Source organism: Talpa europaea (assembly GCF_964194135.1).
Source record: "Talpa europaea genome assembly, chromosome: 9".
NCBI classification, from domain to species: domain Eukaryota; kingdom Metazoa; phylum Chordata; class Mammalia; order Eulipotyphla; family Talpidae; genus Talpa; species Talpa europaea.
In genome coordinates, this window is record NC_140076.1 from 44,543,566 (window position 1) to 44,556,385 (window position 12,820).

The 12,820-nt window shown below is 34.8% G+C and overlaps 1 protein-coding gene across 23 annotated transcripts in view; it reads right to left on the reverse strand.

Moving 5' to 3' along the window:
* Positions 1–12,820, reverse strand: part of ADGRL2 (adhesion G protein-coupled receptor L2) — a gene marked incomplete at both ends in the record, with an annotated part of 145,827 nt that overhangs the window by 25,696 nt on the left and 107,311 nt on the right. For 15 of the 23 annotated variants that reach the window (XM_084241754.1, XM_084241753.1, XM_084241752.1 and 12 more), the window contains 3 exons: positions 7,341–7,524; positions 11,141–11,326; positions 12,178–12,281. In XM_084241754.1, coding sequence (XP_084097880.1) covers positions 7,341–7,524; positions 11,141–11,326; positions 12,178–12,281 — 474 coding nt within the window. Of the gene's footprint in view, positions 1–7,340; positions 7,525–10,284; positions 10,324–11,140; positions 11,327–12,177; positions 12,282–12,820 lie in introns of all 23 variants that reach the window. The other 8 variants (XM_084241769.1, XM_084241765.1, XM_084241764.1 and 5 more) reach the window with 1 other exon arrangement.

Genomic DNA, 12,820 nt, shown 5'->3' on the forward strand with positions numbered 1-12,820 from the left:
CAACATAAATGGCCTACGTGATTTCAATAAAGACTGCAATACTTCATATCAATATTCACTCTTTTAAATATGGAAAATAATTATTGTTTACTCTTAAAACAGACAATAGGCAAAAAAATAAAATCTTTGAGCTGCATGAAATGTCCTGAATATAGGTATACAAGACAGAGTTAAATTCATTCAACATACTGTAATCTATCTTACATGTAGCTTATATATAATAGTTCTTATTAGTTTATAATAACATCCATAGTAAAATAAAGTTGTTTAAATTAAAAAGCAGAATGATTAATAAAGATCTTAGTCAAGAATTTAATAACTTTATACCAATAAAATAAATTTATATAAATAAACTTAAAATAGGCAAAACTTCCTAGAAACACAAAACTATTAATGTTCAATTGCTATGTTTAATTGAAGTTTATGAACATTAAAATTAGCTGATATCTAAATATATAGTGAATCTAAAACAAACTGCTCCAGAAAACGTAAAAGGTATTCCAACTCATTTTCACAAGACTTCATTTCATGCACAGAACAGCACAAAGAAATTATAGATATTCCAACTTGTTAAAAGGATACAAAAACATTTATTAAATTACATGCAGGCTTTAAGTATAATATTCTGAACAGAGTTTAACTTGGAGACATGCAGAGATCACTGGATTAGAAATTATTTTAATGTATTTCACCAAATTAAGAAATTAAAGAAAAAAAATTACTAACAAAAATAACTCAACAAATTTCAACACCCATTCAATGTAAAAAATCTTTACAAAATAATAGGAATAAAAGGGAAATTCCTTGCCCAGATAAAGATGATCAGATAAAGGTTAGCTAGCCAAACTTATAGCAAATATGAAAACTCTAGAGCAAAAGTTTTAGTTAGCATTCTACTAAAAAGCTAATGAAGCAATTCAAGAATGACAAAAGTATAGTGACCGAAAGGAATGAGCAAACTGTCGTTATTTATAGCACATATGATTAACCACATGTACTAATGAAGGAAGACAATATATACTACCAGAAGTAAAAGAATTTAGCAAATTTGCAATGAGGAAAATCAACAAACAATTCGAATATTTAATTCAAAAGGAACATTCACAACAAAAACAAAAACAAATATGTAATCCAGGAATAAACCTAATTAAAAAAGTGCAAGATATTTTAAAGGGAAAAATACAGAAGTTTATTAGATGACCTAACAACAAAGAAAACTGTATCATAGTTTTTATCTGGAGAACTCAGCAGGTAAAACTGGCACTTGATCAAAATCTAGAGTGGTGGGTGAGGTGAGGCTTATGAACACATAGAGGTGAAGATACACCCCTAAAATTTATGTTGTTTGGTAAATTGCAAAAAAAAAAAAAATCTACATATTCAGTCTCTAATAAAAACATGAGCAAGATTTTTTGAGTGTGTAGAACTTGATTTTAAAATATGTGGAAGACACATGCCAAAAAGCAGTCAAGGCAATACTTTTTTTTTTTAAATAGAGGCATGTTTTTATTTATTTATTTATTTATTTATTTATTTATTTATTATGTTTGTTTGTTTTGTTTATACAAGCACTGGGTACAGTCAGAAGCGCGGGAGGGTGAGAGAATTCACCAGAGCCAGAGCGGGGAGCAGAGCAGGCAGAAGGACTGAAGTACACTGCTGAGGGGAGCAGCGGGTGGCAGGAGAGGTCTGCGCGCCATGTGGGACCCTCCTCCGGTCAGCCTGGGGGGATCGAACCGGCGCCACCGAGGCGGCCGCGGGCAGCTTCGCAACCCAGCGCTCAACTGCTGTGCCACCGGGGAGGCCCTCAAGGCAATTCTTAAAGATCCAGGATGCAAAGAGTCACCATATATTGACACTTTTTAAATAAAAGCATCAGAACACGACAGGCACTCCCAAGATGTATAAAAACTTGACATATGACAGACATCATTACAAACCACAGGAAGTAAGAGATGCAGTAAAAGTAATGAAACAACTGATTATCCACATAGAAAAAAAATTCTAATGCATTTCCTGCCTCACTTCTTCCCTTTCTCATAAACAAATATAAGTTTCAGATGGACTAAATACAAAATCGCAAAAGGCAGAACTTCATTATTTCTAAAGATGTAAAATTTTAGTAATCTCAAAGTATTGAAGTTTCTAAACAGGAAAGACCAAAATTTCTAAATAGGAGATACCAAAAGGAAAATGCTTCTTAAACAAGATACCAAAGGGGCTCCCTGGTGGCCTAGGGGTTATGTTTCAGCTCTATCACCACTACAGATCCCTGGCCAGGAGCTAATCCCCATTTGGCACAGCAGACCTCTCCTGTATCACCTGCTGTTTCCCTTAGCAGTGTATTTAAGTAACTCTGCCTATTCCCCCCTCCCCCCAACTGTCTCCGGTGAATCCTCTCACCCCTAACACATCTGGCTTACACCCCAGTTCTTCTGCACAAACAAACAAAACAAAAACAAGATACCAGAAATGCCAACCCTAAAGCCAACTAAAATTTGACTTCAGTATTTTGTCAAACAAAAGATATCACAAACCAGTAAAAAAGAGAAGGCATATACAGAATAAATATCTACAAACTTCATACTCAAATAATTAGTATCCAGAATACATTTTCTAGAGAGAAATAAACAGGAAAAAGTTGTGGCCAACAAATTCAAAGAAGAGAAAACTTAAAAGTACCCAGTAAACACATTAAGTAATGAGGGAACTGCAAATTATGTGATCAACTCAAACCCATTAGATTAACAAAATAGATGTCAATAAGAAAGTGTGATGGCATGACGGGTGAGGAAGTAAACTGGTAAAAACAGTATTACAAAGCGGCTTGGCAATATTGGGTCAAGCTGAAAATGGGCATGCTCTATCATGCTCAAGTTACCCTATTTTTGTGATTGTATATGGCATGCACATAGAAAAAAGTATGTATGTTTGAACAAGAAGACATACAAGCACTTTCACCACAGTTTTTTAATCAGCAAAAAAGCATAAGCCAATAAAATATCTGTCACTAGCATAAGGGAAATAATTTTGGTGTACTTTGAGGCAGATCGAATGGTCAAACTAGAGCGACATACCAAGGAGGTTAAATATGAAATATATAATAGTAAGGAAAAATTACACAATTATACTTAGAATGTTACATCCTTAATGTTTAAAACATGAAAAGTAATAGATATACATAAGTATGCAAAAAATTTTAAAGCTTACTCATGTTAACAAGTAAATCAAGGATGATGATAACTCCCTTCTTGATCTGATTAGGAGGGAGGGAAGACCCAGGTGACTTATTATCTATAACTATTTTTCTCCTCTAGCACCTGTAGCAAATCTGGTAAACTACTAAGAAGTGGCTCAGCTGGGTGAGTGAGGCACAGATGTTGATGATACTTTCTGCATATGCCCTGCTCAATGAATTCCCTGAAAGTGAATATACTGGATACACAGGGGAGTCACCCAGAGCCTCACTCAGTCAATGCTGTAGATGGGATTTTAATATATTTCTCTGTCATTCTATTTTTCAAATTGATCATGGTGGAGCGGCTACAGTGATTAGGAAGGAGAAAAAGAGAGAGCATTTAGGAAAAACAATAGCCACTGACAGTTCACATTGTAGGCTCCATCAGCCCAAGCTTCCGTAAAATCAACATGGAGCAGAGTGAAGATGTCAGGAGAAGAACAAAGTGAAGCCTTTAAGGTGATTTGAGGTGTGAAAAACAGTAAAACCTTTTCTGTAAGAAACTGTGACTTGGGGGCTTAGTTCCCATAATATAAGTAAGTTCAAATTGACAGAGATAAAATCATGCTGGCTGGTAAGCCTCTTGGGAAAATAAATGATGGGGGATTTTACAAAGGATGGGTTAGGTAAACCACCTAATCAATCCTCAGATCTCACACACACACACACACACACACACACACACACACACACACGACAACCAACATTGTGTACCTCTTTCATATAATGTGACAAAGTTCTGAGGAGTATGGGGGATGGACTTAAACCTGACCAGATCAAGCCTCTAGATCTACTTATCACTATATATAAGTAAAATGATAAAAGTGGAGGTGAAGTAAGGCAAGTCCAGAAATCCAGAATGTGGGAAATTTTACACACAAATCATTAATAAAATTTCTTCAACAACAATGAAAAAGGAGGTTAAAAAAACATGTAGGGAAAAATGACTTCATTAAAAGACTTCAGCAATGTGTCTTAAATGTACATCATAAACTTGTTAAAAAGTTTCCTCAAAATTGAAAACAAGAAAAGTTACATACTAGGAAAACCTAAGAGTGTACAAACACATACAATGATAAAAGATTTGCATCAGGAATATATAAAGAATCTTTATAAATCATTAGTAAGAAGACAAACAACCCTATTAAAAGGGGGCAGAATATATGAACACTTCGCAAAAATATATATGAATAGCCAATAAGCACATTAAAAATTGGATATCAGCAAAATGTAGCAAGGTAGTAATACAAATGCAAAATAAACCAATAGGAGGTAAGACTACAAACCACCAAATTGACTAGTATTTAAGAACACTGACAATCCTAAATGTTTGTGAAGATGAGGAACAACTAAAACCCTCACTGTTGTTAGGTGTATAAAATGGCACAACTACTTCGGAAAACAGCAGCTTTACCAACCTAACAGTCAAAAGTGAAAAAAACCTGAATGTATAACGAGTGACAGAGACACAAAGAGTAATGTGACTTTATAATGGAATACTACATGGCAACAAAAAAAAACTGAATTATTGATGTTCACACCAACATGGATGAATCTAAGAAACATTCTGTAGAGAAGAAATTAATACCAAAAAGAGTACTGAAGATCTAGAAAAAGCAAAACAAAACCATAGTAATAAAAACCAGATCAGGGATTCCCTGTGACTTAGGGCATGGGAAATGAGAGAAGAGAATAAAGAACTCTTCTGAGAAATGGTGGCTATATAGGTGTACATTTGTCAAACTCATCAAACTGTATACTTGTAACAACTGTCCTTATTGTATGTAAATTATACCTCAAAGTTGATTTAGTAGAGTTATAATCGGACATAATTATAACATATAATTATACCATTTTTATGAGGTTATATAATATAAGGGTAAATCATATAAGAAAGTTAAAATAGGATTCAAGTAGAAATCACCAAGGAGGAAAATCAAATTGTCTTAATAACCTACAATACTGCAGCCATGCCCTAAATTTAGATGTAAGTTTCAAGAGAGAAAAGAATACAAGGATAATGAGCTATTTTATTCCTAATGTCTAAAAGAGAACAAATCCTAGAAAAGGTCACTATCTTCCTCACACTAAATCATCGCTTTAAAAAAAAAATATACAATAGCTGGGGTACACGCCAGAGGGAGGGTGAGTGAGAGGATTCACCAGAGACAGAGCGGAGAGCAGAACAGTCTGAGGGATTAAAAGCACTGCTGAGAAGAGCAGCGGGAGCTACAGGAGAGGTCTGCCATGCCATGTGGGAATCTCCCTGGACGGCGGCCGGGAATCAAACCCGCGCTGCAGAGTCTGCAGACAGCTTCACAGCGTTGCGCTCAACCCACTGCACCACCAGGGAAGCCCCCCCTTTTATTTTTTTAAGAATAATCCTTTATTACTTTGGAAAAACACAGGTCTTAGGCAAAATATATCCTTGGGCACTGATTTACATTTTCAAAGTAAGTCTCAAACTGGGATAAAAATACCTCACACATATAATAACAGTGCATCTATGTATGAGGCTTCTGGGAGTATAATGTCAATCTGCACCACCAAATTTTCTTGCATTCTTGAAAAGGGCAGAAGAGGGAAATATTAGGTTTTTGGTTAAGAACTTTATTAGAATAGTAAATACATTAACCTCAAAAGTTAAGAAACCTTTAGATCAAAAGAGGGAGCTTTATTCATTTTGTACAAATACTAAGGCTATGATGAAGAATCATTTTCCTTATGACTAGCATTCTAGATCATGGCCAGGCAAGCTACATTGACTTCATTTAAAGTTTTTGAATTCTGGGCCTCCCTGGTGGCGCAAGGGGTTAAGACACAACCTATGAAGCGATCCGTTGGCTCTGCAGCACGAGTTTGATTCCCGGCCAGCCAGGGAGCAACCCACATGGCGCAGCAGACCTCTCCTGACTTGCCCACAGCTCCTCTCAGCAGTGTATTTCAGTCAATCTGCCTAATTCTGCTTCCCAATCTGTCTCTGGTGAATCCTCTCACCCCCCACACCTCTGGCCTATACCCCAGCTCTTGTAAGCATAAATAAATAATCTTTAAAAAAAATAAAGTTTTTGAGTCCTTACAAAACCTCACAGTAAATAACATGATTTTATTAACTCTTTCTATAAATTATTTAAAGTAAACTTAAGGTTTTGAATTTTTATCCAGATACTTTAATCTGATTAATGACTATTCTTCTATACACCTTTCTCTTCTGCATTTCTTTCATACACAACCCTAACATTAGGTGATAACATATGGCATCCCAGCTGTAGAGGCTTCATTCAGTATCAACTACTCTCACACACTCTCAATGCAAGCAAGATTAGTCTGTGTTCCCTTTTGACATTTTTTTACCATTTATGCTTGGGAAGCTTTTCTTCTTTACTAAGGGATACTATAAACTTTATTTGAGCTCATCATTACTGAATTACAACAATTTTAAATCAAGCCCAAATTAATCCTTTACTGTATTTACCATACTTGTTTTATGTCCTTCTAAGATCATCAAAAGTGCATTCTCACCTCTCATTGCCAGCCTTTAAATTCTAAGTTACGCTTCAAACATATCTGCAACTATTTCATAATCTATGAAGCATGGATATACTGCATTATGGGAGATGTAGTTCGCTGACCACATTTTCACCTGAAGGCAGTTGTGTTTAATATATAAACATTTGGCTTAAATTTGTGTGTCTAAAATATGTAACTGGGAAAACACATTCCAGAAAGTAATTTAAATTCATTAGGAACATATTATATAAAATGGAAAAACATTTGCCACAGTTCCATAGCAAGCATTTTCATTACTTAAGCAATCCATGTTGTGGCATTTAAGTACTCTTAACACTTTTTTCCTGTAATGATTTTTCAGTTGGGGAAAAAACCACATAAAGCCAACTTTTAAAAGACATAGGGTATATTTTGGCTTTTGCATTAATTTTATGAAGTGTGATCAATAATATATTTTGTTAATAGACAAAAATAATTTGACAAAAGATAAGTTTAGCATTGGTAAAAACTCAACAGATTCACAATGGAAATACCACTTTCTTAAACATCCATCTTCTAAATCAAAATAAAACCTGACAATAGATTTACTTACCAATATTTTCTGTGGGCATTGAGACCCTGGTGGGTTCTGCTAGATTGTCAGCCAGGACAAAAGCTCCTTCTTCCAATGTATCAAGTAACATTGTTGCAGTGTGTGCTTGTTCAGAAGAATTCATGTGCTTCCATGATTCCAAAGCTTCAGGTCTCAGCAGGTTGTCCACTGTGTCAACAATCGCCTGCATCCATTAGAAAACTATCATTAGTTTTGACTGCTTCTAGTACCAAGGTGATTTTCAATCACTGACTAGTGACAATTGTAATATTTATCTGTCATGATGATTTACTCTCATGTCAAGACGGAAAAACACCTGGACATTTATCTGGTCAAGTTGAAATATATCTGACCATTTCAAAACATGAGTAACTAATTATTAGTTGACTGCTGTTTGATTATAAAGTGTAAAAGATTTGTTTTTATTTATGGAAATCTCAATTGTTGAAGAGAAATATAATAAATAGCATGAGCTCATAACCTGAGGTACTCTTACATGTATGGTCACCCTAAAAATCTCAGGACTTTGAACATTTGAAATAGGAAGCACTGATGTCTCTGGAAGGGCCTAATATTCATTCTTGAAAAATGAATCAAGCCTTGTTTTGGAATCTGAACTAAAATAATCAAGTTGTTTATAACATTGTCCACTTACTATCTCCAGAAAGTTAAAACCAAAGGTGATTTCAAAGTTTATAAATTATCTATGAACATCTTCACTGTCCCAGTTCCCTGTCTAGCTAAAAAACAGTTGATAGTATATCTTAATTCATAAACAATGATTTTTAAAAGGAATCAAGAGAAAAATAAAAATATTTAAAGCCTATATTATTAAACATTTAATGAAAACAGAACAGCAGAATAAAGTCTTCATAAATACCCAAGTTGTAAATATTTATAGATAGCTTAGTTTATTACCATGCAAGATAACATTAAATAAAAATATAATCCAGTCAGTTAAGCAATTGAAAGCAGGCTTTTGTACTAATACTTACTGTAGCTGTGCACTGACTATGGCTTAGATAGCTGAAGTCACTGAATTTATTTTCTCTAACCCATTTACCTAGTTATAATGTGTCATTAAGCCATATAAATTGCCTTGATCTATTGGTAATCACTGAGGAAAAAAGAACATATATTGTACAAAGAATAACAGCAAAAATGCTAGTTTTAGGTACTATATTGAAATGAGCAGGGGAAAAGTTGTTTGAGGCTACTGTCAGAGTAAGATTAATTAGCTTAATCCATCTTAATATCCTCGTTCTGTCTGCCTTGTGAGCCACCACGACCTTCTTGGCAGGTGGAAGATACTTCCAAGTGGCGTTAAAGGCTTTTTTCTCTCTCTAATGGGAGACAGAATAGTCAAAATGCTCACAGTGATACTGCTGCAGCCATTAACTAGAGTGGAACAGAAATTGGTCTGCTGAGGCCAGATTCATTAGTCACCAAGAAATACAGACTGGAGCCTCTAATCTAAGTTACAAATGAATACTATGTCACAAAGCGAGAACTTGCCTCATTTGCATAGTGTAAGTCAGCTTCTGATTTGTAATTTAAGGAGTTTTATTAGTCTTATCTGAACAGAGAAGCTCATTTGAGACAGACTGAAAATGACACTGGTCAGAAATTAAGGTCATACCGAAATTTACTAGGTATACACATAACTCGCTAATGGCGTGCTTTTTATTAATTTGAAACACTCCTTATTTATTGCCATTTGTACTTTTCTAGTGGAATCAAAATGATCATTAGCCTAATCATATTCCTGAAGTAGACTCTGCCAAAGAAAAAATGCTATTCTTTTCTTGCTAAGATATATGTCCTGGGCAACATACCAATTATTACATTTCACACATTAACTAATACCTTAAAGGTGAAATGAAAATTTGAGTATGACAAATTCTACACACTTCAGCAGTTATTTCTTTGCTCCCATTACACAGGCTAAAAGGGGACTTTCAGAGAATTCCTACCTATAAACTGACTTTCTTGCTGACTATTCTTGCAGAGTTCTCAGGTCCAACAATGCCTATTATTAACTAGTGAGAGGCCATTCTTTTTTTCTAGACCTTGTTCATCAAAATTGGTAAGTCATGACTTTGGAAAACTTCTCATCGTTGTAAGCAACTGGTTTAGTCCTTCAAAGTTTGACTCATCAGGGACATGGGTCTTCAGATGAGCAAGGTTAGAAAACAACTATCATCCCCAAAGAAACTTCCAAAATTCAGACTAAAACAAAATGCGATTTGGCATGATTATTTTGATCTATGATATAGAACCAGCATGGCATAATTCCATTATTGGCCTCAGCATGTTTGCTACTATGTGGATATAAAAACAAGTGGACAAAGTTTCTGAGCATAACAGCTGCTTGCTACTCCTCTTAGCTTGATGAAAACCCAACATAATAAATATTGATAGCACTGTTACATAGCTTATATTTCACTTCTAGTAACCCCACTGCATATCAGCCTGAGTCTAGAGATGACCCCTAAATATTTCAGAACAAAGCATATTTTACTTAAGAGTACACAAAAGAGACCAGAAAGCAGTGATTTTTTTCATGCACATACATTATGACTATACAGTCTTTGATATGATAAACTGCCAAGAATATATCATAGCTGTTTTAATCAAGTTTTTTTTTTTAATCCACAGAGATGACAACAGGAAACAAAGTGACTATATGATTATTTTCCAATCAGAGGATATGCCATTAAAATTCTGGTATCTTTGAGTAAATGGAAAAACAGCAGAAGTTATAAAAATAAATTTGCTATTCTGAAAGTAATATACCTGCGAAAAATCAACATTTGTACAGCTGATATGGGGCACATTATATAATTATCAAAGACTGAAATACATTGGATCATGCAGCAAGATGATAAAGCGTGGCAGGTAGCTGAAGAAGGGAGAAAGCAGGGTGACAGCACAGGAGAGATACCTTAAGGTAAGCCCTGCATGTCTTCTCTCGTTTTTGGAGCTTTTTAGTAAAAGAAAAGAAAATCAGAGGTTAGATTTTATCTGTTGAAAATGAGGAAGGAAAAAATCCTCAAAAATTGAGCTGAGCTCAAAAGTTTATTATGTACAGTAGTCCTCTGGAATTCTGTGACTCTATAGTGAGTGCCAAAATTGTGTATTTAGTTTTTTGTTGTCTTTTACTAAGTACACCAGTCAAAAGCATTTTGATATAACTAGAAATAAAGCATGTGGTCAAAAAGAAAAAAGTTAATTTTTGAAACTTTACAAAATTGTATTAGTTACAGATTTTGGATTCATATGGAGCTCATATAAACTCTCATTTTATAGCATGTTGAAACAATGATCAAATTTGTCATAGTTGGAAAAATTAATAGCACTAATATACTAATATGCCTAGAGAGGAAGAACGTTTCCTCCTCCCCAAACCTGCCACTGAAAACTGGATTTCAGTGGCTGACATTCCTGTATGTATCACAAACTTGTTCCAACTGTAAGAGTTGAATGTATCTACACAGAAAGTGTGTGTGCTGTACAACACATAATCTCTCCAAGTGCAGATAAATGCATTCTAAAGTAAGAGTATTGACCACAATCAGGAGGATGAAGTTTGCCACTAAGATCTCCCTCTGGTATTCATTTGGGGGAGGGCAGGCACATTGCTCCTTTCTCAACCATAATTCTTTATTGAGAAATGAACCAAATTAGAAATTCTGGTGCTAAGTTGTATGACAAGGGGGCTGGAGGTTTGGCAGACAACTGCTAGATTCAAGAGCTGCCATACAAAATGTTTAATTTAAAATTACAAAATTTCTACCTACTTTGTTAAAAGTCCGTCCAGCTGAATCCTTCTCACTAGGTTTCAGTTCCTGCAGCTGTGCATCAAGGATGTCCACCAACTGCTCCATCAGTCTCACTGAAGAACTCACATCCCCAGCAAAAACCGGCCCTTTGGTATGTTTAGCCAGTTCATTGGCAAGACTAGCAGCATTTTCTCCACTTCTGATCTGAAATGGCAGTGTATAATGCTTCAGTAAGATTTCTTGTTCTATCTGTGGCTGCTTGTTCTTCTCCTGAGTATTTTTGTTGTGGTGAAAAAAGCATTTGCAAATATGTCAAAATCTGCAACTAATTGAGACCAATAACTTTCTCTTCATTTCAGTTGATTAAAGGTTCTTAGATCTTCAACACACAAAAGAAATTCTTATCCAGGAATTTAGAAGAAACAAAAGGAAAAATATAAAACCAGAAATCCTTTAAATTTTTTTCAGACAGCTTTCTCATTTCACTGTAACCATTTTAAACTGCTATTTAAAAATCTTATTTATTTATTCCAATGATCCAGAAATTTAAATCAGAATGTAATCAGTATGACACTCAGGGTTATTATCTACTGTCTGCATCACAGAAAGGTAGATGGGGAAGGACAAACTAAAATGTCATTGCATTACATTGTAATATGAAAGATACTAATGCCTTTTAAAGTCATTTTTAAAACTTATTCTATTATAATCATCTGTGATATACACATCTGTTTGCATTCTGTGGGTTCAATGATATTTGATTTATTAGGCCAATGCACTATTTGTCTTACAAACATCAAAAGAAACAGAAGAAACTAAATATGAATAAAATTAAGCAAGTATGCACTCATTAAAAGCTGAACATAGAAACAGCATGCTCCCAAACATATGTAACTTTGAAAAATAGTTTACAGACAAAACTATGCATAATTTTTTACTTTTATGCTGAACAAAGAGCAATGATGCTGGTTTTAACATACAAAGCTAAATTATTTATGTTAGAAGTTAAAGCCCTTATTCACCAACGTGTATCATATTAAAAGGTTCCAACCAACCTTCTGAGCCAGCTGATTTACCCAGTGTGAGGTACAGTTGCTAAGATCGGGGCCCTTAGGGTTCCATGTTCCAGTGGAAACCATGCAGAGATACGAGGCAGTTCCTACAACAGATGTAGAAAACAACAGTGAAATTGAAACCATTTTTCTGCATGCATTCGGGAAATCAGCTATGATAATCCTACTCTGTGTGTTAAATTTTGAATAAACACTAATGGAAGTGGTTGACAATAACTGACAAAAAGGGCATAACGCAGTTGTAAACAGTAAAAATAAAGTCAGCAGAGAAATTAAATTGGACATTTACAGCAAACAGAAAGCCTTTGATTTTCCTGAGACTCATCCAAAATAATATTTGTAATGAGAAAGGCAGTCCTAAGGAAGCCTTACTAGAGTCCAAGGGCAAAAATCTTAGGCTTGACACAGGTCATTAAGAGAAAGAGATTTAAAAAAAAAAATTCAGTGGTTGACCTTAAATGGCTTTCACAGTCTAAAAATCTTTGTATACAGATGCAACTTCACCAAAGTTAAATGATAATGACAAGGTTAGTTATTGTGAATATTCTTTTCTCAAAAACATTCCCGAGTAATTCAGAACCTGCTTTTACTAAATTTAAATATATGTGTTGGGGCCTCCCTGATG